The 27,347-nt window shown below is 36.9% G+C and overlaps 2 protein-coding genes across 7 annotated transcripts in view; one reads left to right on the top strand and one right to left on the bottom strand.

The window, feature by feature from the left end:
- The window catches only part of gpatch8 (G patch domain containing 8), a 58,083-nt gene extending 52,162 nt beyond the window's left edge, over positions 1-5,921 (bottom strand). Inside the window, exon 1 of one of the 5 annotated variants that reach the window (XM_077213172.1) lies at positions 5,818-5,921. In XM_077213172.1, coding sequence (XP_077069287.1) covers positions 5,818-5,862 — 45 coding nt within the window. In that variant the 5' untranslated portion in view covers positions 5,863-5,921. The remainder of the gene's footprint in view (positions 1-5,817) is intronic. The other 4 variants (XM_077213174.1, XM_077213176.1, XM_077213179.1 and 1 more) reach the window with 4 other exon arrangements.
- A 1,706-nt stretch (positions 5,922-7,627) lies between these two features.
- Positions 7,628-26,743, top strand: map3k14a (mitogen-activated protein kinase kinase kinase 14a). 2 transcript variants are annotated; one of them, XM_077213182.1, is made up of 16 exons: positions 7,628-7,763; positions 15,359-15,608; positions 15,700-15,739; positions 15,842-16,037; positions 17,448-17,768; positions 19,177-19,311; positions 19,421-19,550; positions 19,704-19,832; positions 22,320-22,418; positions 22,494-22,651; positions 22,806-22,956; positions 23,041-23,382; positions 23,840-23,949; positions 24,171-24,306; positions 25,899-25,999; positions 26,112-26,743. In XM_077213182.1, exons 2-16 carry the CDS (start codon positions 15,368-15,370, stop codon positions 26,328-26,330), a joined length of 2,508 nt encoding a protein of 835 aa, XP_077069297.1. In that variant the 5' UTR covers positions 7,628-7,763; positions 15,359-15,367; the 3' UTR covers positions 26,331-26,743. The 2 variants fall into 2 exon arrangements, with proteins under 2 accessions (XP_077069297.1, XP_077069298.1); XM_077213183.1 differs by lacking the exon at positions 7,628-7,763 and adding an exon at positions 13,206-13,319.
- The last annotated feature ends 604 nt before the right edge of the window (positions 26,744-27,347 follow it).

Here is a 27,347-nt window from a genome sequence, read left to right on the forward strand (position 1 = left end):
TGAATGAATGAACTGAACAGTTTTTACCAAACCCTATTGCTATACTGAGATGAGTGAAAATCGACTGAAATATGTTGAAATAACGTTAAAATGTCTTTGTATTAGCAACGTATTAAACTGCAAATTAATATTTATATGCCCTAATATAGGCTATCATAAAAACAACAAACGATATGCCTATGTTACAGAAGAAATATGAAAGACAACATTTCGTTGACTAGTTTTGGATAGATTATTAACTGTTTACTGTAGTCTAAACTATAGACTACACTACTGCCACCATTGAATAAGCTTTTGTTCACCAATTTCTGCTCAAATGTTAAATATATTAGGCTATGTTTGTTTTGTCAAAAATAAAGTCATCAACTAGGATGCTATTATAGTGTTTGTTCCAATGTAGGCTTTATTCAAACTAATGAATCCTTAACTTTGAAATATGTATGATAAAATGTATACTTTAGTTTTTACAAAGAAATATTACACTTGAAATATTGTTATTTTAATTGTTGCTGTAATTGTAACCTTTTTAATAAAATAGCAAATAATATATTTACAAGGTAGATGTAAACAAAATCTTAAAAGGTCAATATAAGCCTTCTCTTCAAATTATTTGTATTGTGTTTTATTAGTGACATATTTGGGGAGAGGATACATATCCAAAACTTTCTGAAAATACAGTATGAGAATTAACTACACAATTACTAGAAATGTTCACCTTGGATATTATAAAATTTGCAAGCAAAAATACAAGTGGAAAAATACTATTTTTTTTTAGATGTTTCTAACTGTGAACCAATTATGTAGTATATATACACATTTATTTTCTTGTGTCCTTGTATTCTTTCTTGTGGCTCAGTGACACACCTGTGAAAAGCTCATTATGCAGGCTCATTAAGCAGGTCTTTTGCCTTCATAGGTGTGAATCAGACCATTATACATGAGTCACGCCCATTTCGCATATTGCCTTTCCAAACAAAAAGTGTTTTACTAAATTTAAATCAATGTATTGGTTTATGTGAATGATTTGGAAGGATGATTTTCAGATCATTTTGAAGCAAAAATCCAAGGCGAGAACATCCATTAGTCAAAAGTCTTGTGGACACATATTTAGTATGTGTTTTGTGGCCTTATTTCAGAGACTTTAAGTTTTAGTTTTTTCAATAACCATGCATAAACAATATTCTCTCAAAAATACAGGAGCCAGAGGTACTGTGACTACTGTAGCCTACTGTCCTCGGTTATGAACTCAGTCAGACGGCGGGCCGCGGGAGTGGAAGCGGGATTGAGCGGGATTCTTTATTGCTGCCGATTTTCAGTCTCCTTTTAATGATTGGTCGAACTCCGCTTCTTTTGCTGTTGCTTGATTTGAGGACTGCGCATGCACAGATGCGTGACCAGGTTTTTGCGTAGTTTAGAGTGACAAATTGTACCAGCGTACTTTGAGGTCAAAATGCGTATCCGCTACGCAAAATGCGTACAGGTTGGCAGGTCTGGGTAGTCAATGGCGAGAGACAACAAATATTTGGATCCCGTTTGAATTGTGCCCTGAATTACACATATGATGTTTTTCAATTTAAAAGATACATTTTAAAGTCAAGAAAGTCACAGTCTGCTGTAAAACTGTTGAGGTATAAGACTGTGAAAATACTTAATTACAAAGACTACGAACCCGAGAGGCGCACATGGGACGTCATACCTTTTCTCTCAATGAATGAAGCTAAATTTACTGTCATTTTTTCTATAGTCTAACGTTATAATCGTAACGTTACTTCGCCATGCCTGTGTTTGGTACCAGACTGCACACATACGAGCTTAGTGACGTACATGGTGCGAGACGAGAGATGTAGTTCATTGAGCGATTTTCACATAAAACTAAATGTTACTCTTCTGTTTTATGACAAACTGTGACTTTCTTGACTTTCATAATTATCTTTTAAATTGACAAACATCATTTGTGTAATTCAGCCAGGGCACAGTTCAGATGGAATAAAAAGATAAGTTGTCTCTCGCCATTGACTACCATACACATTTTTTCCAAAATAAGGTCCCATGAGCCGGAAGCGGAGGGGAGAGACTTAGGCTCTCTATAGGTTAGGGCTGGGTAAAAATATCGATTCATCAATGCATTGCAATTATTTGTTTCTCAATTCAATATCGATTCATCAAATCCTATGAATCGATTCAGTCCACCGGCCAGTGGCGGCGCTGTGGGCAACACTCTAGTGAGAGCGTTCAGCGTTGGTGGTGGGCGAAAAAATCGATTCTTAGATGCATCGCGATACGGACGTGGACGATTCTGAATCGATTCAAAAATGTCAAAAATCGATTTTCAAAAAAAAATTTTTTACTTTTTTTTTAGATATGTAGCCTATTTATAATGACGTAATATTGACGGAACGCAAAAGACGGAACTCTGAAGCGCGGAAGTGTAGTGCCAAGACCATCTGTCTGTGGCGTGTGCACATAACACAGACGCGATGGCTGAGCGCGAAATCCAAACACCCTCCTCGTTAAAAGCTGACGTGTGGAAATATTTTGGCTTCTATGAAGTTGAAGGGGGAAAGGAGCTGGACAAGAGCCACACTAGTTGTAAGCTTTGTAGAATAAAACTAAAATATTTCGGCAACACGACAAATATGAGAAGCCATATGACACGTTTCCACCCAGAGGAGGAAAAACACTTGGCTGTACCAGAGACGTTTCTCTCTATGGCTCTGGGCTGTACCGGTGTTCAGACGATTTCTGCTGCCTTGTCGCAAAATGCTACCCAAACGCGAATCGATCACAGATAATGTTGATTCATTCTCTATTGTTTCCATAATGGTGTAAATCTCACAAATATTATGACATCGTTATTTCATTTTAATCAGGGTAAGTGTATGGGGGGCATATTTTGATATTTTAAATGAACTAGCAATTATCACATTTGATATAACAAGTAAAAATGATATTATTATATGAAATAAAATTATAATACAATTCGAAGTTAAGAGTACAGTATAATGTACTGTTTTTTATTTTTAAAACGGTGTGAAAAGTAAAAATTATCATCAAATACTCATCTTTGACCTGTCAAAATTTCCTACAAGTCTCCACAGCAAGGATGCATAGATTTATGGGCGTGGTAAGCAGAAGAAAAATGAGTCTGCAGTCTGCACATGCGCATAACCAGTAAGTAGCACATCTCGATGGGTAGCATGAATCGTCAGAACACCTGTTGTTGTTCTATTATTAATTTACTACAAGTATGCTCATGCTGCTAGTTCAAACACATATTTATTTTCCTGTTGGTTCTTTGCAATTTTAATAAAATATATTGTACATTAATTCTTTATGGGTCATTACTTTGTACTTTTAAAGCAAAGTATTTATATTCACACACTCACACACACACACACACACACACACACACACACACACACACACACACACACACACACACACACACACACACACACAAAAAGATTCAGATAATCGATAATCGTTTTAGAATCGAATTGCAGGCCTCTGAATCGTAATCGAATCGAATCGTGAGGTGTCTCGAGATTCCCACCCCTAGTTCAGCGTTGTACAAGACGCGCTTTACCAAAACAGCAAGATGACGGACAGTAACTGCACTCCGTTCAAGCCTGCACCACCAAACAGGGACGTCGTTAGGCCTATTTTAGGGGGGCTGAAGCTACCCCAACATGTTCCTAAGCCCCCCTAAATGATAATAAGAACAACAATAAGTCTCCGGGAGTCTCCCGCATATTGATAGCGGCTCCCTGATGTCCGCAAATTATTTCAAATCTCCCGAAATCTAGAGCTCGCGAGTTCCAAACCGCGTAGCGCGTGCACGACAGAGAGGAAGAGTCCTTGCGTGTGTGTGCCTCACGAAGCGTTTTTTTTATGAGAATGCACTTTTGTGTTTCTGTTTACATTTCATTTAGAACTTGAATTTATAGGAAGAAAGGAATATACTTTCTATTACAGTTACATGCACTTTAGAGGTGTTAATAAAGCACCTGTTTGTTACAGTTGTGGTTTGTATTCAACACATGTACAATATTGTACAGTTTGTTCTGCTAAATAAACCATGACAGGAAACATCCTGGGGTCAATTTGTTCTTAAACCTTGGTAATACTGCACACATTATTTAAAAATATACTCAGGTACTTAATTACTTGTGTATTTACTAATTATGGAATCGATATCGAAGCTAATAAATCAATATCGAATCGAAATCGAATCGAAATCGAATCGAATTGTGAAATTCCTAACAATACCCAGCCTTACTATAGGTACACTTACCCTATTAGCTGTCAGACATCTTTGGAGAAAAAAAAATCCATACAACGGCTTGCCACTTGGCTGGCAGTGTATAGGATGAGCACGTAGTTGCACATAAACCACTACAGTGCGCACTACGCCATCAAAACTCATGCATAAACCTAAAAAAAATATTGCCGTCCACTGTAGTGACATCTATGCGTGAAAGGGTTCATTCTGACAATTGAAAAATTGCCATTGGCAAAGCTCTCAGTTTGACTGTTGGCTCTAAACTAAGGGGTTCACAATGTTTGTGGGCACTCAAATAAAAGCCTGTTAGTTCCTGTCAAAAAATCAAGAGCAGCCCAACTGCATGGTTTTAGAAACTCTTCTTTCAGAATGGGGGCTGAACTCTTCTTTGATAACATGGCCCACCAGTGAGGGACAAAACTTGCTCAGGCTCCGCTCTAGTTAAAGCAGAAAACCTTCCCAGAAGGACCATTAAGGATTATATTAAGAAACCCTCATGACAAGCAACATATCATTTGTCAAGACAAAAACCACATACCTTATGCATTGCCCAAGAACATCTACAGCAGGATTTCTCAAGAGATGCACAGAAAATTGTATATAATATATACAATTTTCTGTGCATCTCTTGAGAAATCCTGAAAGCATATTATGCATCACTCGATAAACATACACAGACAAATATTAATCAAGACATGTCAACAACACTCCAAATGACCAAGCAGTAAAGATCCCAGATCTGGAATCAGCATAATGCAATAAACATTGTATCTCTTTTATCGCATTTTGTCCAAGCATCAGTACTCCAGACGTTGTAATTGACATGAAAGTGTTTTTGTTTTTTGTTAGCTGGCATAACTTGCAAATCGTGTATGCAAAATGCAGCACAAACATGCCATTGTGCTAATTTAGAGTCAGTATGAGACAAAAACAAATCAAACAATGGCTGTATTATTCGCATATAGTCACAACCGCGAGCAGACACAGGACATCACGGCTAACGTCCTAGCAAAGATAAACTACAAAATGGTGATTAAAAAGAGCTTTAACTAAAAAACTCAACCTTTAATTTTGAAGTTTCACAAGTAAATGCGAACATTTTACATTCAACTCATGCATATTAGAGTCAGGTTGCCGTTAGTCAATGAAATATTTCCTCATATTCTCCTGACTGAGGCGTAATGCCAGGCCGTGTCCAGCCTGCGGTCATCCCACCAGCGTCTCAAATTAACAACATACCACTGTCAACCACAAGGGGTCAAATAACGACACGTCTCATACGTCAATGGCAATTTGGATATTTTTTTAGAAATTCTTAAAAATGTATGAGGTAAACTGGAAAGCGACACGGACACCTCACTGGTCTCGAGCTTGTCAATGCTAAACTGGGACGATATCGCTGTTCTAGTGTCACAGTTGCAGCGCGAGCTCAGCGGTTTAAACAAATAACACCAAACTGCATAGCGCACGACTCTCCAAAATATACAGTGATCCAGCAAGGTTTGGATACGTGCATTTCCTGTAGCTTTTTTTACCTGGAAATCACGTTCTTCGTTGAATCTAGAGAATCTGTCGGCCATTTTCTCTCCTGTTCGCCTCGTCTCCTGCGTTGCGACTTGTTCCTCCGTTGATTGAAACGCCCAGTGAAGTAGGCGGATGAGCGATAGACCAATGGCAGTGATCCATTGTGGATTGATGTGCTGGCTGTCCAATCATCTAAGCGCGTCGTACTCTAAACGCATTGGCTTTAGAAGAGATTGTTTTGAAGCATCGCTGGTGTTTGTTGTTCATAGTATGAATGGTGCAATGTACGACAACTGTGCGCAGAGAAGGGCATTGGACACTTTTACAAATTTTACACATAGCCTACTACGGTTTAAAATGTGTCTTGAATTTGTCTAGTAAGTTAGGCCTACTAGTTTACATAAAACCTCCGTTGATGAATTAACTAATTGTAATTCAACCTCAATGACAACACACATATTTACTTAGTATGCTTTTATTTTATTATTTCTACACATACAGCATTTATCATTCATGTGATTCTTTTTATCAGCTGTCTTTTGTTAGTTATTGTGAGGGCCCCCTCTGGTGCGGGGGGGGGGGGGGGGGGGGGGGGGGGAGGGGGGACATCCATTTGGCTGACAAGCCTGCCAAAAAGTTAAAAAGCATTTGAATCAAATGAAAAACTCTTGAATCTCAATCCACAACTATAACAGCATTATGAAAAAGTAAAAGAAAATATATAGGAAACTTGTGTAGTATTTTAATATGATATATACAACATTTATCCAATACATAAAGGTATTTTCAAAAGCAAATAAGGGGTGAAATTGTAGCAGAAATTATCTATCTTATTAACTGTCTACCTCAAAAAGCAATGAAGTTACTCAACATCATAAGGCCTCTCATATCTAAAATATAAGAGATTTAATTGTTTAGATAAGACAATATCTTGTTGTTAAAAAAACTAAATCAGCACCTCTGGCAAGGTTTGTGACTTTTCAACAATTGAAAGTCAAACAAAGTTTTTTTTGTGGTTTTAGTTTAATCAAAAACACAAAATAAGAAAATAAATGTATAAAATAGATTAAATAATACGGTTTTACATCATTTGATTATAGATCAAATTCTGCATAAACCTTTCCAGGGTCCTTTTATCTGTATTTCATGGGATGGAATTGTTACAGGAGTTGGACATGTTTAAAACATTCCTCAGGATTCACAGGCTGGTGGCTGAGTGTGGCCCATTTTCAAAATTCTATTGTTTTAAACTCTATAACTTTTTTCCACAACCGGATATTTCGTTTCCCAACTTCTATGCAAGTATTTATGTAGCCTACCTACCTGCCAATATGCCAGTAGATGGTGCTGCAGACCAAAATATTGGCAAAATACCACTAAAAACTGAAGATTTATGCACAGATGAAAACAACAAAAACGAACAGAAGTATGGTTAGATAAGCCCATTTCACATTTACATTATTTCACATTACATTCTATAACTACTACTACTACTACTACTACTACTACTATTACTACTCATCATAATAAAGTAATACAAAAATAATTAACACAATTTTCTACATTGTTTGAATTGAGATGCTGAATTTATTATGGTTGTATAGTGGCTATGCTATGGATGTTCCACACAATATGTATTTTTATTGCACTGCTGTGGCGGAAATTCACAAAACAAATTAGAAACAAACACAACAATATGGCCATTTAACGTAAACCTGAAAGCTGCTTTTAGGGAACTTTCTTTCGATATGACTCTTCAGCCGTGCTGTCACATTCTGTGTCTCACAAACTAGTGAACTGCCGCTTGAACGCGATTGGGATGCCAGAACATGCTGTCTAGGTAGGCAGCTCACTAGGGTTTGACACGCAGCCTCAGTCTTCCTGTCTCAGGCTATCAGAAGAGCTCGACACCGTTCGACACAAGACCATTTTCCTTACTTGATTAAGCACAACTAAGGTAAGTCCCCTTAACTTTACTGAATTACCCTTATAGTGTCCATCAGGAACGCCTGTCTTTAATTCCTATATTAACTGAATTCACTAAATTTAGTTTCAGAGTATTTCCCCCCTGATTTGTGCGAAATGGCGGCGCGAAGGAGGAAGTTAAAGCTCTTCTTTCTTTCATCGTTTTAAAACGTATTATGTAAAACCTCATGGCGGCTTTCAAAATATTGTTAATATAACGTTAAATGTCTAAAAGATAACTGAGAAACAATAGTCGTTCATTTTTGAAACATTCACAAATCTGTTGGATGTAAAATGTTAGACAAGTAGCTTAACGTTAGTTTTGTTTTTTTTCCATATTATGTGAACATATTCATTATAGATCATATATATTAAATTGATCACATTTAACAGTTAACGTTATATTGAGTGTGCGAGCGAGCGCGCGCGCGTAACAGTAATACAGCTCACATTCCCTTCATATACAGTAGCTACAAGAGTGCAGATCTCTATTATCATGTGTTTAATGTCTAACAAGAAACTCATTTCTGTAATGCTATGGAAATAGTGTCTCATAGAAACAGCTCTTTATGCATTCTGTGTCTTTTGGTGGCAAGGGGGCCCCTGACAGTTATTCAGGGGGTCTGTTTGCAGTGGGATGATCAACAGATCCAAGTCTTGCAGGCCTCCAGTCCCTTTAGTTTAGTCTTTTGAGCAGGACTTACTCAGGCCAAAAGCATCCTGTTCATGTGTGGGGGCGTGGATGAGTCACGCCTAATCTCTAAAAAATAATGTGTGTGTGTGTGTGTGTGTGTGTGTGTGTGAAAGGCAAGACACTACAGGCAAAAATGTGAATGTTGACATTCATGGAGTGATACAAAGAGATATTTGAAATGATCTTCTCTGTAAACACCTCTATTTTGAGGGATCTAATATGTAAACAAAATGAAATGAGAATTCTGAACCTGGCTTTATGTTCAGATTTTTGTTGTGGAAATGTATACAAATTTGTGTACAATTCGATACCTCCTCATTTGCATAATTAAGCATAGCATTTCGGAAAACTTGTAATACAAAATGTAATGTCTCAATCTACAGTGATTGAGGAAGTATGGTGATATATAATTTATTAGTTAGCCTATTTGTTATTTTTTTCTCTAATCACCTGTGTGCATTATTCTTTGATTTTCATGTTTGCACTTCCGTCCAACTTATTTTTGAATGAGTAAACAAGTGAAAAGGCAGGTTTAGTGATAAAGTGATAAAAACTAGAAGGACTTAAAGGTAATTGGTTTGCAGTAAACAAATACACTACAGTTAATGGTGTACTGTAGTACTGGTCTTTCAAACACAGTCATTGTGAAGTGGACATTCCCGTTGGTTAAACCGATTTGTTTTGTCACAGACTTCAGCGGTTAAAGGCTGTCATTATAGCTCTTAGCATGTGTGTTTTCCTTCTCGGCCCCGTCCTTGGCCTCAATACCACACTGTTACTGTTGAACATCCACACTTCCGTATGCCCTGGCCCGTTGAATCCACTGTCTGTCATTTTGTGTATTGTTCCTCATCTGCCTGTCATTCTGCGCTCTCACTTCTGCAAAAAAACAACAACAACCTTTTATCCTGTTGATAATTACAGGTTATATATGTTGATAATAAACAGTTTGTTTACTAAAAGTTGTCCAATAAGGAGTTTTTGTCCGTTACAAGCCAAACCGAAATTTCCCTGCATGAACTGTTAATTAGTAAAGACAAATTCAAGGTGTGGCTTAACTCCCAGTACTGTAGTAGCCTGAATATAATTGACTGTGACACATGTTTGCAGTGTGAAATTTTCTTTGCTAGTTATATTTTCTCACTTTCTGTGGCTTTGAATAATAGATAAATGGGTGACTATTATGCAGATATTAGAAAGATATACAAAAAAGTTGGGGTTGTTGGTCAGAAGTTTTTGAAAAAAGTCTCCTTTGCTCACACCAAGGCTGCATTTATTTGATCAAAAATACAGTAAAAACAGTACTATTATGAAATATTATTACAATTTAAAATAATTGTTGTCTATTTTAATATATTTTGAAATGTAGTTTATTCCTGCGGTGGCAAAGCTTAATCAACATTCTTATTATTATTAATGTTAAAAACAGTTGTTATGTCGAAATAATTTTTTCTAATAATTTTTCTTTGATTAATAGAAAGATCAGAAGAACAGCATTTATTCAGTTATTTAAAAAGAAAAATCGAAACACTACATTTGAACATTTCGATAGTTCACTTTAGACATTCTACTAATTGTAGGTATACCATTGCAATGATATTTCAACTAACTCTCATTAATTTGCAACTACACATCAACTAGGCTAACTCTCATTACAGTATTAATAAACTGTTAGGTTAGGGTCAGCGGAACAAGTTAACGTGTAATTTCAAGATTCAGTAGAATGTCTTTTAGATGACCATCAAAATAAAGAGTTAGCAGATATTCAGCAGACAGTCTACTTATACTCTAATGACTGCTAGTTGGCATAGTTGCTAAGTTACTTATAGCCTAGTCAACATAATGTCTAAAGGGGATCATCAAAATCAAGTGTTACCAAAAGTCTTACTGAATTTTAATCGGTAATGTATCTTCTGAATGTGTTTTTTGCCATAAAAATGTCTCAGCTTCATTCCCTTCAAAGAGAAAATAGTGATCTGTAATGTAATGAGGTTGTTTCAATATGCAGTAGTGTATTGACATACTTTTCACCTGACAAGATTATTTGTAATTTAAAGAACATCTGGTCAAACCGGTTATAAAAAACAAGAAGTCACAGAAGTCATTCAGGAACTAAAGTTTTCTTTTAGCTGCTACGTTTGTTTGTAATGTTTTAACTATGACTTTGACTATGATATGTGTGAAAACAATTCTAATTCAATTATTAAATGATATCATACTCAAAATTTCTTTAAAAATGCATTAATTGTTATGAAAAAAGAATAGGCCTACTATTAAACATTTGCATTTAAATTACAACTTTTGAATGTATAGAAACAACATTCAAAACAAATACAATCTGAATCTGAACAACATAATAGAACCCATATTAAAGAAAAATAAATAACTGAAAGGATTAAACTGGTCCCACTTTTCCTCTCTTCTTTATTGCCATGTTATAACCAGCATGGACTATCTCACTAGTTATGTTATGTATAACTAGCATGAAAACACGCACGCACGCACGCACGCACGCACGCACGCACGCACGCACACACACACACACACACACACACACACACACACACACACACACACACACACACATTGCTGACCATATATTTATTTTATGAGATTTTTATGATTGACCTACAGAATATTAGGCTGATCAGACAGTCGAAATGAATATAGACCTATACAATAATTTTTTTGTTCTTTGAATTAGTCAATTATTTTAAATAAAATTAAAATCATTCATTATTTCATTATAACATAATAATTTAACTTCTATAGGCTATATTTTTAATGTCAAATGGCAGCAGCTGCGTTTGTATGAAACAAGAGATAGCGAGTCCATGAGACTGGGTGGCATAGCCTAATAAAATAACTGTACACAAAATATTGATTCGACTGAGTTTTAATATTTTATTAGCTCACCAAACGCAAAACTTCCACGAAGAAATCCCGTTCCTAGCAGGCATATCTGAGAATAATTTACCGCTGGATGGCGCTATTGACCAATCCGAATTTTCAATCACACGGGATTAAGTTCACAGACAACCTCCGCAATTAGTACAAATCACTAAGGGTCATCAGGTAATCCTGTGCGAATAGGTTTTAAGTCATATAAAGCCCAAAGTAAACTTTAATTTTGACACATAGTATACTCCATTTAATAGCATGCACGAACACAGGCGGTAAACATACACACTAGAAAGTTTCATCATTGTCCACTCTCTGTGCGGTTCTCCAGAAATTATGACAGATTAAAATGTCTCTGTACTTGTTTAAACTCAAAGTTGTGGTTATCTCTTAACCAGTTTAAACAAGCAAGTCATCAGCATGAGCGTATTTGGTTTGTGGTTGTTCTCTCTCTTTTTTTTGTTGTTGTTGTTATATTGCGAAACAATGGGCTGGGGCAGTGTTTCCACCTTGTAGACAAACTAATTGGTACAAAAAAATTCAAGCCACATGTTCAAGGTAAGCATAGATAATTAGAAATATGGCTGCGTGTTTACAACATGCGTATGCTGATGGCAAAAATGACGTCATGCACTGTACGCATTCCAAAGCGCATGCATAAAATATGTTTTAGGCTTTAGTCTTTGAACATACAGCTTTTAATGTTGAGTTGTCTATTACACTGGTGGGCAAAATTCTGGATGTACTTGGGTCAGATATGGAAATCCATCGACAAATGATTGCCTTGATATCAGCGAATGACTTGTTTTCAGATTTCCGGAGTTCTCTGAAGCTGAAGTCGTCATAATTGGGTAAACTTCTATAGTGCTGAACGAAAACTACAATAAAAATATTTTTTGCGTTCCTATGGCTACAATTGCAATAGAAAAAAATGACGCAGCAGTGTTAACTAGTGTTCTGTCATTTAATGCCAAAGTAAATAATCACAAGGTATGGTGTTATATAGTGTACATTATGAATGTACATTATATTTTAAATAGTAATATTTCAAACTTTGATAGATTTACGCTGTTGAAATGTGTGATTATGGTCTGCGAAAAGGGTCTATTGTGAGGTTATAGTAGATGAGTGCATCACGATGAGCTCTTAAACACCTCTACATACAAATTTTGACATTTTAAACTTCAAAAGCTTTTTGCTTGAGTGATGCCTACCTTCTCACAAGAAAGAATTGTGTAAAACACTTTGAGAGACAATTCTCACAAAAATGAACATTCTGTCATCATTTACTCACCCTCACATTGTTCCAAACCTGTATCACTTTCTTTCTTCTGCAGAACACAAAAGAAGATATTGAAGTATGTTGGTTTCCTTAAAATATTTAATTTAATGTTCCGCAGAAGAAAGAAAGTCATACAGATATTTGAAATGACACGAGGATGAGTAAATAATGACAAAATAAACATTTTAGGGTGAACTGTCCCTTTAAGGTGATAAATGTCACAAAAGATAGATAAGGAGACATAAATACAATCTGTTAAAGACTGTCAGTTAAAGAACAAGAGTCTTTCAGGCAGGTGAAGTTACTGAGAGCCTGACTGCTGTCTCAGGAGGAGGAGGAGGGGAGTGCAGCTAGGGGAAATGCGGATGATTTCCCGTAAATCAGCCCCATCCAATCAGAGCGCTCAGTTTTGACATGGCAGACAGCCAGCGGGATCAATTGTCAGAGGTGCAGCTGACTAATGGAGAGAGAGAGAGAGAGAGAGAGAGAGAGAGAGAGAGAGAGAGAGAGAGAGAGAGAGAGAGAGAGAGAGAGAGAGAGAGAGAGAGAGAGAGAGAGAGAGAGAGAGAGAGAGAGAGAGAGAGAGAATGGGAGGGACCAGCCTCAATAGAGTGTTAGTAAATGATTTCTCATGCTTTTCTCTCTGCATTTGAAGCTGTATTTAAAAAGAGGTATGTTTTCTTCTCTCTCTTTGGCTTTTTCTTGTCTGCAAGATAAAAATTATACTATTCAATTTTCTAATCACCATTGAATACAAATGACTATATTATAATGAAAAGGACTGTCAGTCTCTGCTAGGATTTCATGTGATCATGCTGTGTGTGTGTGTGTAACTGGTCGTGGTGTGAGGAACATTTGAGGAACAACAGGTTACTCGACTGCATGACTTTGTTGCAGCATATTTTCCATTGCTTAAGTTTGAAACGCTATGGGATGATTTTTATGTTCCCACAGTGCTGTTAGTGCTCTCTGAAGTCATTTCGGTGATGTAACAGCTTCTCCATTAGCTATCAAAATGGAGGATTCAGCTCCTTGCAGCCAATAAGCCGTTGGCAGCATCTACACAGTACACACTGTAAGCAGATGACGTTGGTTTTAGACGGAGGCCTGTTTTCTCTTAGTTTAGAGGTATAAAACCTGCAGAGAGAGAGAGAGAGAGAGAGAGATGGGAAAGGGAAAGGGAAAGGGAGAGTGTGGGACAGATTAACTGGGGTCAAATAAAGGCATACTGATGCAACATGCTGCAACTGCGTGAGACCTTGCAGAGTTTCTTCAGGCTGTGAAGATCTTTCCAGCTGTACAGAAGAAAAAGACCAACTTATGAATACCCTAAAATCTGAACATGATTAAAAGCTTTTGGGATAATTGTTTCACTGTGATGAAGAAAATACATTTATTTGCATGTTGGACTAATTTGATAAATGTTACATTACTTAGCTAAATGATTGCACAGTAACAAAACTAGATATTTTTTGTTTATGAAAATGTGGTTGCTGCTTGTAAAACTGGCTGCCACAATGCTAGAGTGCTGAGAGTGGTTGCCAGGGTGTTACTATGCACTTGCTAAGGTATTCTAACTTCTGAGTAGTTTTAGCTTGTTGATGTCCAGTTGCTTAGGTGTTTTGAGTAGGGATAGAGCCGATAACCACGTTCTATGACTCGATCCGTAGTCACTAAATCTGGCCGATCTAATGCCATATCTTTTGATTGCTTTGTGATATCAAGTTTGTCCCAGATGCAGTCGACATAACTGAACAAGCCCAAACTTGATTTTAAGTCCTGTTAAATATTTGAAAGGTTTTCTATCAAATTCTATCAATTGACAGAATTTTAATTTTTGGGTGAATTAATTAAGGCAAGGCACGGCTGATATTACTCTTATGTGCCACCAACAAAATTACTGTATTTCCAAACAACAGGGAAGTAGAAGAAGGGAAAAAAAAGTAACCACACCATCTGCATTTGAAAATGTATCATCGACCAATCAAACAAGGGAAATGATTGTCTTGATACTTCCCACATATACTCGCATTGAAGTAGTGAGAAATAGTCGCTGACGTTAGATTTATGATAACAACCCAACTTACTTTTGTAACTCATCAGAGATACAGCTCTGATATAATGTTCTAAATTAGGACTTTTTCATTACCAAAATGAGTCCTTAGTTACAGTCTGATTATAACTGGTTCGCTTCTTTTAATGTGGATAATCATCTCGTCAGAGAGTGGTGTGAGCTGCACAGAGCACACCTTCATTTTGATAAGCAGAAGACTCATGTTACGCCCTCACAGCAGCTCCTCCAATTCCACAGATCAAGCCTGAGGAGCAGGAAGTGTTAAAGTGAAGAATAGAGTCTTTGTGTTCACTGAAAATACTTAGAGTAGTGTCCTCTATCACCTTCAACAGGTACAAAGTTCAGGCTCAGTGACCAATCACTGCTAGGATGAAGACTAAATTAATTTGTATCACCTCATTTTACATGAAAGAAAATACCCTCCCCTGCCAGTTAGCGTACCCAGCACCAGTTAGTGAGGGCCAGGTGTGCGGGATCTTTTTCCACGGAGCAGTTACGATCTTACTATGTGTGTGCGTGAGAAAAAAAGAGAATGAGGGACCCTATTTAAGATGCACAAGGTTTAGTGATACGCATTTAATGTTACTAGGGAATATGAGACTTATAGATTTATTGATCTATTTCTTTGTTTTGTAGAATTTCAAGATGCTGTCTCAGAGAATTTGTAACTCCACTGTCCCGTTCTCCCGCATGAATCAAAGTGGTAGAAAAGCTCTAAACTGCCTCGGCTCGAACACGGTCTCTCACACAGAGAGCAAAGAAGGAGAGCTGGAAAAAATGGATCGGTTGAAAAATACCTTCTTGTGGAAGGTTATTCATCAGGGAACTGCCGAACCTGAGTGGAGACACGGGACAGAGAAACAGTCCATTATTGCACAGGCAGAATGTAAGTACTGATTTAAAGAATGAGATGATCCATTCTGATGATAATATTTCCAAATATATTTGGGCTTAATTGTGTCTCTCCTTTTTCATAGGTGAGACCCAGGATTCGCAGGAGTTCTGCCCCAATGGCAGGTAAAAACCTGTGACTGTCCCACAAACACGTTTCATTATGTATTCTTTAAATACCAGAAATTAATATATCACTACAACTTGCATATATTTTCATAATTTCAGCCACAACAATGGGCCACGTGTTATCTCCTCCACATCGCCTGTTGGCTCTGTTTCTCGAAGTCTTTCCAGAAAGAAACGGCGTAAGAGACCGCGGCGGAGACAGGTTGAGAAGGACAGTCGATCGAGCGAGTTCGTGGGAGTCACTGGAGTGCCCGAGCAGGATAGCGGCGAGTGCCTGTCATCATCTGTCTTTCAGGTTAGACTGAATTAATTGTAATTTGTGTAATTATTATATTCGATATACGCAACAGTGTGTTGCCATGATGTTTGCTGTCTAGATAGGCAGCTACCCTCAAAGAAAGCATCCAAATCCTCTTTCAAGGGCACATCAAGGACTATTTGCCTCTTAAGTTGTGACATATCGAATACTGTTTCCGCCTCCGCCTGCACACTGTTTCAAGTGAGAATACCATCTGAAACAGCAGAGAATGAGCAGAATTCATTTAAAGCACACGTTTAAGAAAAGCATTTAAAACTCTGAACATACTGTGTACTGAACACCAATATTTTAACGGTTCAGAAAAGATGATTCGCTGTCTGGCCAACTGAGATGTCACTATATAGAAAAAGATGAACATCATGATTTTTTTGGTAGTAGTACAGCACACCGAGTGTGTTTATTAGACTGTTTGTTGTTTGCTTTTGGCATTTGATAGAGCGTTTGAAGCCGAAAAAGATGACATGAAGTCAGACAAAACAAGCGGATTATAACTATAGCTATGCTGTTTTAATAATCGGTTTAATTCTTTGAGAACACTGTAAAAAAGATATGGTCAGTAAGTTACAACAACATATGTTTTAACCTTACTTTAACTCATCAAAATAAGTTAAGCAATTTTCTTTTTTTTAATAAGTAATTCAAGATTTATCTCATTTTTTTTAAGTCATTTTAATATAATTTAAAGTAATAAAAAAAAAATGAATGCAGCAACTCAACTTAATTTTATTTTGGTACAGTGAATAGAGAAGTCCATACAACAACTATACAACTAACTGCAGTGCACACTTATAATAATCAAAACGTTATTGCTTGTTGGTGTGGACACTAAAATAGTTACCATTATTGTTATATTGAGTTTTCATTCTTGGTGTAAACAGCCTGTTAATGCACTAAGCAGTTTAATCTAGCAGAATCTGACATTTGCAGATTCTTAGCAGTTGCTAAAACAACAGCTTGAAAGTAATAAGCACTACAAAGCTAATAATATAATATTGACTAAATGTGTGCATTTTTTAAAAAATGGCACATTTTATATTTTTTGTGCATTTTTTAGTGAATAAAAAATGGATATGATGTCTAAAAATGTAACCTAGGCAGGAAGCTCACTATGTTTTTGAACTGAATTTATATTGTCTTTTGATTTAATTTAAGACTTGGCTGTTGCCTCAGCTGTTAGTTGGTTATGTCCCAGAGGAAATCCAGGGATTAGCTAAATACTGAGTCATGTCTTTAGCTCTCCCTAGAGGCTTGAAGCACTTAAACTAAGGGACACTTTTACAGACCCAAACAGATTTCCCCCCATTAATCCGCATTGATTTGATGTATTTTCAAGTGTTTTTCTCACTAATCCAGTCCAGTCACCTTTGTTGTGTCCTCTTGGTTTAGGTTAGAGACCCAGTGTGCATCAGCAACTGTAGCAGTACATACAGCAGCAGTGGCCTCAGCACGGAGAGGGTGTCCGTGCAGGAAACAGAGGGTCCGTCGTTCTCTTATCAGGAGACCTCCTGTCAAAGCTATGCGCTAGAGAGTGAGGAGCTGAAGTCTCCACTCAAACTCCTGGCTGTAACGGCCCTGAGGGACTACGTTACAACCGAAGATCCCTGCTTTGCATATAGCTTTTTCAAAGATGTGCAGAGAGAGGGGAGGGAGAGAGATGAAGACGAAAGAGAGGAGAGCGACAAGAATGAAGGGATCCTGTTCAAAGAGGTGATTTTAAATGCCAATTAAAACATATGGCGAAAGGCATGTTGAAATTGACACATGGATGAACCGAAAGTGCGTGATGCATAGGTTTTCTTGCACACTAAGATACAAATTTACATACGAAGACACAGCCTAAAAGTCATAAAAGCACACACAACCCGACAATACAGATAAAGATAACATAAGCGGAGAGGAAGAGAGAGAGAGAGTGAGAACCACATGCACACTTGCCTGCATGTACACAGCCAGAGGTTGACTTGCGGTCGTCGATTTCCTGTTTTTCTTGCGTTCAGCAGTGTTTCATGTTTACCTCACCAGCCTAGTTCTGCTTAGGGAGTTTCCTTTACAAAGAGAAATAAGCAAACAGTAAAAAACATCTTCACACACATACTGTGCTAGTCATGTGATTTAATATGACATTTAGAAATTCTAGACATTTTCAGTAATTCTATTGAACCATTTAATTATATAATAAAGATACATTTGTGGATATTGAAGCATGGTCGTAAAAAAATTCATACATATACAGTACTTTGTTCAAAAAATTTAATAAAACACAGAAATAAATAATTGTAGTTTAAGAAGTAAATTTAGGCATTACAATTGTACATTAGGTACATTATGAAAGATGGATAAAAAGTCTTAAGTGAAGAGTTTTATTTAAGAAATTCACTTTTTATTTTTTATGCACAAATGCACATAATTTAGCTATATAATACCATTAAAAAAGTTTGAGGTCAGTAATTTCTTTAAGAAATCAATATATATATTTTTATATATATATATATATGTATGTTTTTTTTAGCAATGATGCATTAAATTGATCAAAACTGTCAGTAAAAACATTTATAATGTTACAAAGGATTTATATTTCAAATAAATGATGTTCTTTTGGATTTTTTGGTAATCAAAGTATCCTGAAAAAAATGCATCACAGTTTCCACAAATTAAACTGCTTTCAACCTTGATAATAATAATATTAAATGTTTCTTTAGCATCAAATCATCATATTATAATGATTTCTAAAGGATAATGTGACACTAAAGATGAAGTAATTATGCTGAAAATTTACATCACAGGAATAAATTATACTTTAAAATATATTCAAATAGAAAACAGTTTAAATAGTAATAATATTTCACAATCACAATATTATTACATTTTCTACTGTATTTGTATCCATGGGGGTATTCTACTGTATCAAGTAAAGGCAGCCTTAGCATGAGGATGAGAAACCGCTTTCTATAATTCTATACTATTTTGTCTTAATAAAAAATAAAAGATTTTTAAAGATTGACTTAAAGTGAATGTTAGATGACGACAAATATTATAACCATATATATAGTACCATGGCTGGAAGAACACTGTATTGCCCAATCAGCATTGATAACGTCATTGTGTCATTTTTTAGGGGCTACAACCGGTGAATTATGAGTACAGAGAGGGACGGGAGTACGAACGCTGTCGATTTGTCAAGCAGGGTTCGTATGGAGAGGTCTACAGCATTAAAGACAAAGGCACTGGGTTCAAGTGTGCTGCCAAAAAGGTATTTCCGACCTCCTTTGTGTCCAGCTTATTCCTCTGGCCGATGGCACTGCTGATATTCAGATGCCTTTTGTTTTCCATTCATTGATCCCTTGATCCTGTGTTTACAGGTGCCGTTGGCGAGTTTCAGCAGTGAGGAGGTGGGCTCGTGGAGTGCCCTGCAGTCTCCTCAGGTGGTGGAACTTTTTGGGGTGGTTCGTGAAGGTCTGTCCATCATCCTCTTCATGGACCTCAAATCCAGTAAGAACTCAGAAGCGCACTTGTAGACACGCAACACACAACATCCTTATTTCCTCATCCATTTCTTATTTCATTATTGGGCATCTCTGGTGTTCTGCACACTGGAAATCTCTAGTGGAGGGATGGAAAGTTTGATCTGCTCTGTTTCCACAGGTTCTCTAGGACAGCTGGTGGAGGAACGAGGCCGCCTGCCAGAGGATCTGTCCCTACACTACCTCCAGCAAGTACTGGGGGCGCTAAACCACCTGCATAGGAAACGCGTCCTTCACCTGGACATCAAAGGTACGTGCAGAATGTAGGCTGGATAGCTAAAAAGGCCTTGAAGGATTTGATTGGTTGATAAGAGTGGAAGCTAGGTGGAGTCTTATAAACAAGTCTAACGCTTTAGCATTTATTCTGTCCTCTCTTCACTAAGCCAGACTGTCTCTTATTTAATTTATGTGGAAAGATGACATATTAACATTTAACATTAACATGTCTTAACATCATTTATGTGGAAAATGGACATCCCTTTTTTGATCTCACTTCCTTCAGTGGATTCACAGTTCTTTGGAAACTGCATACAGGAATGAAAAATCACAAGTGAGATGTCCTTAATATCGCAATTATTTTCTTCTAGACAGCAATTGAAATTAAATGCTGAAGAAATTGAGACTTTTGCTTGTGTCTCCTATTTTAAAGATTTTTTCCTACGTAAAATGACCAAATGACCCTGGTAATCTCACATGTCTCCACATGTGTTCAGATTTTCCAGGATACCAAAAGTCAGACACCTCAAAATGAACTAGTTTCTCATAACTGAACAATAAAAAGTTTCCAAAATTGTGCAAGTTCTTCAAGTTACCTTAATGTAAATTTTAGGAGATACACTTCAGACTAAGTTGATACACACGTGAACCAGTGTTGTTATTGTTAGCCAAAACTATTAAAAATAGTTTTCTGTTATCAAAATAAAAATTGAAATAAAATAATAGATAAATATTAGATTAAAACCGGCAGCTAAATGAAATTAAATAAGTACAAAAATTACTAAAACTTAAATAAAAAAATTGAAGTGAAAACTGAAAATAAAAAAATTAATGCTAATTAATAAATACTTTAATAGTATATAAAAAGTAAGTAACATAATACAAAATAAAATAGTATAACATTTAAATGAACTATAACTGATGGACTTCAGGCCTCCTTATCTAAAAAAGAGCAGTATATGAGCAATAAAATTGCCTTCTGGGTTGTAAGAAACATGTTTTCAAAGAAATCGTCATGAAGCCATAAGCAATCTGAACAATTACAGATATGCAGTTGAAGAAGCTTATTCTAATATTGTGTTTGTGGCTGGGTTTAGTTGTCTTTCCATAGAATGGGGTGAGGCAAACAGCACTTGTGGTGAGAGAGAGAGTACAGGTTGTGAGCAACCCGGGGCTGGGAATTTCCCACAGCATGACTCATGTGGTTCATACTGAGGGGGGGCACTGAAGAAACAAGACACTGACCGAAGAAGTGACCATATTTAATGAAAAAGGACAGAGATTACATGAGCAGCTTTATGTCTTTGTAATCCATTCAAATTGATTAAAGGGCGGTTAAATTCAAGCAAACAGTAAAACCAACCTTTCTACTCTGATACTCTCTACAGCGCCATCTGCTGTCCAAATATTCTGCATTTCATTGATTATCAGAGTTTTAAGCTTGTTTTTTTTTATTTTCTTCAGTCAACAAGTTGTGGTTTGCAATTTAGAAACCGAAAGTTTGTCGCACTCCAATTTTAACTTTTACTGGAACCGGCCAATCACCCCTTTTAGAGCAGAGACTTATGGGAACAGATGTGCCCATTGGAAAACAGCTTGTTATGCTGCTTGATACTGCAAACTGGTATTTCTTACCACATTATTTTAATGTATGGTCGTAATTATAAATACATAAGTTTGTAGTGGAAATAGTTTTATCATTTTCTGCGCTTTGTTATTCGGCTCATGAATCTGAAGTCTTGTACATTCACAGAAAATAGCTTACTTTTGCATTGGCAGGTACTGCTCCCATTCTGAAATCTTACCAATAGTTAATTATTGCCCGGTTTCACAGACAAGGCTTAAGCTTAGTCCCAGACTAAAATGCATGTAATCCTGGCTTAATCTAAACCGTGTCTGTGAAGTTTAATGTCAATGTACTAAAGGTTACGGAAATAAGAGCAAAGTATGATCAATTTAGATAAAATTTAGTAAAATAGACTTTGGGCTAATTCTGGCATATTTACATTGCTGCAAAGCTAAGATGTCCATTAATATGCACTGTCCCTTTTAAATAAATAAATAATTTTACGCTGAAGCACTATCATTGTGATGCATCATCATGATATTCTTGAGGATGATCTTAAACTTAAGTCTCCATTTCTCAATCAAAAAGACTCAAAAGTGGGTGCTGGTGGTGTTTCGGGAGGCGAGAAATATATTTGAATAGCTTGTTTCACTCAAATACACTACCGTTCAAAAGTTTGTTATATTTTGTTCATGCTTTTGAAGGTCTCTTATGCTCACCAAGGCTGAATTTATTTGATACAGTAAAAACAGCATTATTGACAGCATTTATTTGAAATAACAGTAATGCGTCCTTACTGAATACAATTTATTTCTTTTGAAAAAACCAAAAACAACACAACTTACTGGTCCAAGCCCTTTTGAATGCTAATTTAGCTTTTATGTATTTCTCAGGGCTTTCCAAGTTATTATTCAGATTTGTGTGTGTGTTCTCATGTTTGTGTTTTATTTTCAGCGGATAACGTTTTGCTGTCAGAAGATGGGAAAGATGCGTTCTTGTGTGACTTTGGGCATTCAGAGAGATTAGGCAAACAAGGGCTTAGTGAGGGTCAGGGTAAGTACCTCAAACATATTTCAAGTGAATATAGACACATGCATGAGTTGAGCAACTAATTAGGTATGCGTTTAGGGCTGAAAGGCACAGAGACCCATATGGCACCTGAGGTGGTGCTCAATGAGCCCCGCTCTTCAAAAGCAGACATCTGGAGCAGCTGCTGTATGCTTCTGCACATGCTCAATGGCTGTCATCCATGGACCCGCTACTATTCCCGCCCACTCTTCCTCAAGGTAGGCTATGATTGTAAATCATTTAACGAAATGAGGCCAAATAAGGCCCTAACACTTTTAAAGTCACATTTAATTTTAATCAGTGTTTTATGCTCCCTATATGATTTATATTCACTAAACACTTAAGGAATATTGTTTGTTTGCACGGTGACAGATATCAACAGAGCCCCCACCACTGAGGGAAATCCCACGTGACTGCAGTTCCAATACGGTTAATATTATAAAAGCAGGACTGCAGAAAGATCCAATCAAACGAGCTTCTGCCAAAGAACTCGCTGTTAAAACTGCTAAAGCACTTAAAGAAGGTACCAATGAAGAAGCATGCAGCACATACAAATGTCTGAATATTAAATATTATACAATTAAAAATGTCTTCAATTTATTCGCAGTCGGGGGACTTCGCAGCCCTGTGAAAGGAACCTATATGAAGCCACTGGGAAAGCCAGAGAAATTAGACCCCGCCCATTCAGCCACACCCACCCCATCCCACCTCGCCACATCCTCTCATAACTCTAAGCTGCAGTGGATGAGCTCAGAGCAGAAGAAAGAGGGTGATGATGGGGAACGTAATGACAAACCACACAGGGTAAAGCAGAGGAAAAACACAGAGGAGACAAGAAACGATGACCACTCTCCTCCGAAGTCACTGCATCACAATCAGCCCACTTCACCTGAGCTGCCAATCATCAATAAAACCAAGCCAGAACAAGAGATGCGGAGACTGGAGATAGGTGAGCAGCCCATCACATCCGATCATGTGATATTCAAATGAATTCAGACTTGGTGAGCATAAAAGAACTTTCAAAAAATCGTACCAACCCCAAATGTTTGAACAGTAGTGTGTAATACATTACTTGTGGTTTCAGACTAACCATAAAATTCCAGATGAGATTTATTTTATTTTACGTGCATCTAGTATTTTATTCCGTAAATCCGTTCCGTAAATGTTCATCCAGATGTCTTTGTAACAGATAAAAACTGATCCACCTCAAAAGAACATTTTTTATGTTTGTTTTGGAAATTGAATTTGCATCTTGGTGTCTCCAGTGGGGGTTTTTTCTATACCATATCCCAAAATTAGCATCAGAAATACGTGGATGGAAACAAGCTGCTTGTTAATATTCATTCGGAACCGTAGCATTGCAGATTATAATTGTAACATTCAGTTTGTTCTCTCTCTCTCTGTAGATTTTTTCTTGAGTAGTCTCTCCCAGCCTCATTCTGCAGAGCTACAGGAGCAGCTGCTCTCTTGTCTCAGTAGCGACTGCCTCTCCACTAGAGAATATGGGGACAAAAAGGTAAACCCAGGCATCAAGTTCAGAATGCTGGATGTGAGGCAGCCTGTATTTCCTTCTAACCTGATGCATGTCAAGTAAAGACTGTAAAATGTTATTAAGACTGATTGTTAAGACCAAACTTCCTGTCAACTCTCAGCTGTTGGTTGCTAGTGGAGAATCTTACTTTGATCAATTACAGCTTATTTGAAATTCAAAGGGTTTCCCGCTTATTTTTTCTCCAGGATTCAGGACGTTGGTCAGTCGGCACTGGCGATGACGACAGCTCAGGCGTGTTTTCCTACAACAGCCAAGATGTCCAGAGCTTCAGCAGGGACTGGCTCGCCCCCACGCATCAACCTCCGCCCCGCTGCTTTGAGGGTGTGTGAACAAATCCTATTTACTTCAGAGAAATGAAAAGCATCATTACATAACAAACGGTTTGGCAGTGGAATTTTACAATACTCAATATCACTGCAACAAAATATTATGCTATCAAATACACTTTATTTTAAAGTTAAATAAAAGTATAAATATTAACAAATTAACTTAAAACAATGGCATGTACACTACCACTCAAAAGCATGGGGTTGGTAAGATTTTTGAAAGAAGTCTCTTTTATGTTCCCCAAGGCTATATTTATTTGATCCAAAATACAGTAAAAACAATATTTTTACAAAATCACTCTTTACTTTTTAAAATATATTTTAAAATGTAATTTATTCCTGTAATTCAAAGCTGAATTTTGTGCATCATTACTCCAGTCTTCAGTGTCACATGGTCCTTCAAAAATCTTTGATATTCAAGAAACATTTCTTATTATCAATGTTGAAAACCTTTGTGGTGCTAAATATTCTTGTGCAAAATATGGTACATTTTTCTGTCAGGATTCTTTTAATATAGAAAGTTCAAAAGAACATTATTTATTTGAAATAGAAATAATTTGTAACATTATGAATTTCTTTGCTGTCACTTTTGATCAGTTTAATGCATCCTTGCGGAATAAAATTAATTTGTTTAAGAGGCAAAAAGTTACTGGTCAAAAACATATGAATATTCTGCCATTAATTACTCATCCTCATGTCGTTCCAAATCCGTAAGACTCTTTCATCTTCGGGACACAAATGAAGATCTTTTTGAGGAAATCTGAAAGATTTTTGTCCCTCCATTGACGGTTTTGTCCAAATTTTCTAGAGACTCGATCGCTTTATATGATGAACAGATTTAATTTAGCATTTTATTCACACAGAAACATTCATCAACTCACACATCAGTTGTGGTAAACGGAAGCTTAAGCATGTTCGCTTGACGTGCAAGAACCAATGAGGTTCATTATCATGTTAGGCAGCACGATTGAGCTTCAGCAAGAACCAATGAGGTTTGTTCTCTTGTGTCAAGCAGGTTCGGATGAACTTCTGTTATGTTAACTGATCGATGTTTCTATGTGAATAAACGCCTAAATTAAATCTGTTTATCATATAAAGCGATCGAGTCTCTTCAGAAAATTTGGACTAAACCGCTCAATTCATATGGATTAGTTTTACAGTCTCTTTATGAACTTTTCAAAGCATCAAAATGGTAGTTGCGTAGCTGTCAATGGAGAGACAGAAATCTCTCAGATTTCATTTAAAATAGCTTCATTTGTGTTCCAAAGATGAAGAAAGTCTTACGGGTTTGGAACGACATGAGGGTGAGTGATAAATGACAGAATTTTTATTTTTGGGTGAATTATCCCTTTAATAAAGATTTTTTATTTTAAATCAACAGCAGTTTCAATATTATTAACAATATCAGGTCTAGGTCTAATGCACATGTTCCATTTTTAATCAAATGCTTTTTTTTTTGTATAAACCAGTGCTTTTGTCACATATTGGCACATAACTCAGTGAAGCTTTAAGAACATTCACACATTTTTAGATATCATTTATCGTGGCTATTTGTGCCATGCTCACATCTGTTCTTTGTTTCTTCAGGCGTGGATGTTTATATCAGGGACTTTGATGGGAAATGTTTTCATATTCGGGAGACGCCCAGGGTGAAAGTAGGCCACATCGCAAGAGGAATCAGCGATCAGGTAAACAGTGTGTGTGTGTGTGTGTGTGTGTATATAGTGTTTATGCAAAACCTATTTTTTTCTGCATTACTCTTCGTGTTTGCTAGAGAATAATATCTTCTCTCTCGGGCAGATCTCAGAGAACGTGTTCAGTATGCAAACAGAGGATGGTTGCATGGTGCCCCATGACAAAGAGGTCCTAGAGAACGGCCTGTTTCTGCGTTGTGTCCCTGCCCCTGACTCCTGCCACTATCGTCAGTATGGACACAAGCCTTGCTGCACCCTCGGCCCCGACTGCAAACTACCGTGGAGCTGGAGGATCAGGGAGGGGGTGCTGGAGACGAGAGACTGATCTCTCCATCCTCAATCCGTTTCTGTTCCAGTCAAAATACCTTTACATTGAAGTTGAACTGAACTTGTATTCATGAATCTCATCTGTTAAACTTTTGAGCCATTGTCATATTATTGGTTTACATTATTATTATTTTGAAGTAGTTTTGACTGACTATGCAGGTATTTTTTGTGCTGTGTTGTGAAGATCATCATGGGCCTTTCATGGAGTCATTTCATGATTAACGGCAAGATTTAAAGGCCTTTAGCCAGTCAAGTTTATGCCTTAAACCTTAAGCTCTTACGAATTAGTTTACAATGTCAATATGGTTGAGCTGTGGGACATTAAGATGCACATTAAAATTCGAAATAATCTACTCGCTATTAGTGGTTTATCTACATTTTAAAGATTCAATAAAAAACTAATTCTTTACATTTTTTTGCAGTTGTCTCTATCTCTAATTGATAATAGATGTGTTCAGTATTGTGCTTGAAAGCATTACTTGAAAAGCTTAGACTTTCATATATTATAGATTCATTGCACACCAACTGAAATATTTCTGGTCTTTTATTGTTTTAATACTGATGATTTTGGCATCAGCTCATGAAAACCCAAAATTCCTATCTCAAAAAATTAGCATATTTCATCCGACCAATAAAATAAGTGTTTTTAATACAAAAAAAGTCAACCTTCAAACAATTATGTTCAGTTATGCACTCAATACTTGGTCGGGAATCCTTTTGCAGAAATGACTGCTTCAATGCGGCGTGGCATGGAGGCAATCAGCCTGTGGCACTGCTGAGGTGTTATGGAGGCCCAGGATGCTTCGATAGCGGCCTTAAGCTCATCCAGAGTGTTGGGTCTTGCGTCTCTCAACTTTCTCTTCTCAATATCCCACAGATTCTCTATGGGGTTCAGGTCAGGAGAGTTGGCAGGCCAATTGAGCACAGTAATACCATGATCAGTAAACCATTTACCAGTGGTTTTGGCACTGTGAGCAGGTCGTGCTGAAAAATGAAATCTTCATCTCCATAAAGC

The sequence above is a fragment of the Siphateles boraxobius genome, unplaced genomic scaffold (genome assembly GCF_051911475.1).
Source record: "Siphateles boraxobius isolate OS27281-9 unplaced genomic scaffold, OSU_SipBor_1 66, whole genome shotgun sequence".
NCBI lineage: Eukaryota > Metazoa > Chordata > Actinopteri > Cypriniformes > Leuciscidae > Siphateles > Siphateles boraxobius.

Bases quoted from the DNA above. Each gene is read 5' to 3' on its own strand.
- map3k14a (XM_077213182.1), top strand. From the start codon at position 15,368: ATGCTGTCTCAGAGAATTTGTAACTCCACTGTCCCGTTCTCCCGCATG. The intron at 15,740-15,841 runs GTAAAAACCTGT...TCATAATTTCAG, and splicing joins GAGTTCTGCCCCAATGGCAG to CCACAACAATGGGCCACGTG. The intron at 19,551-19,703 runs GTAAGAACTCAG...CTGTTTCCACAG, and splicing joins CTTCATGGACCTCAAATCCA to GTTCTCTAGGACAGCTGGTG.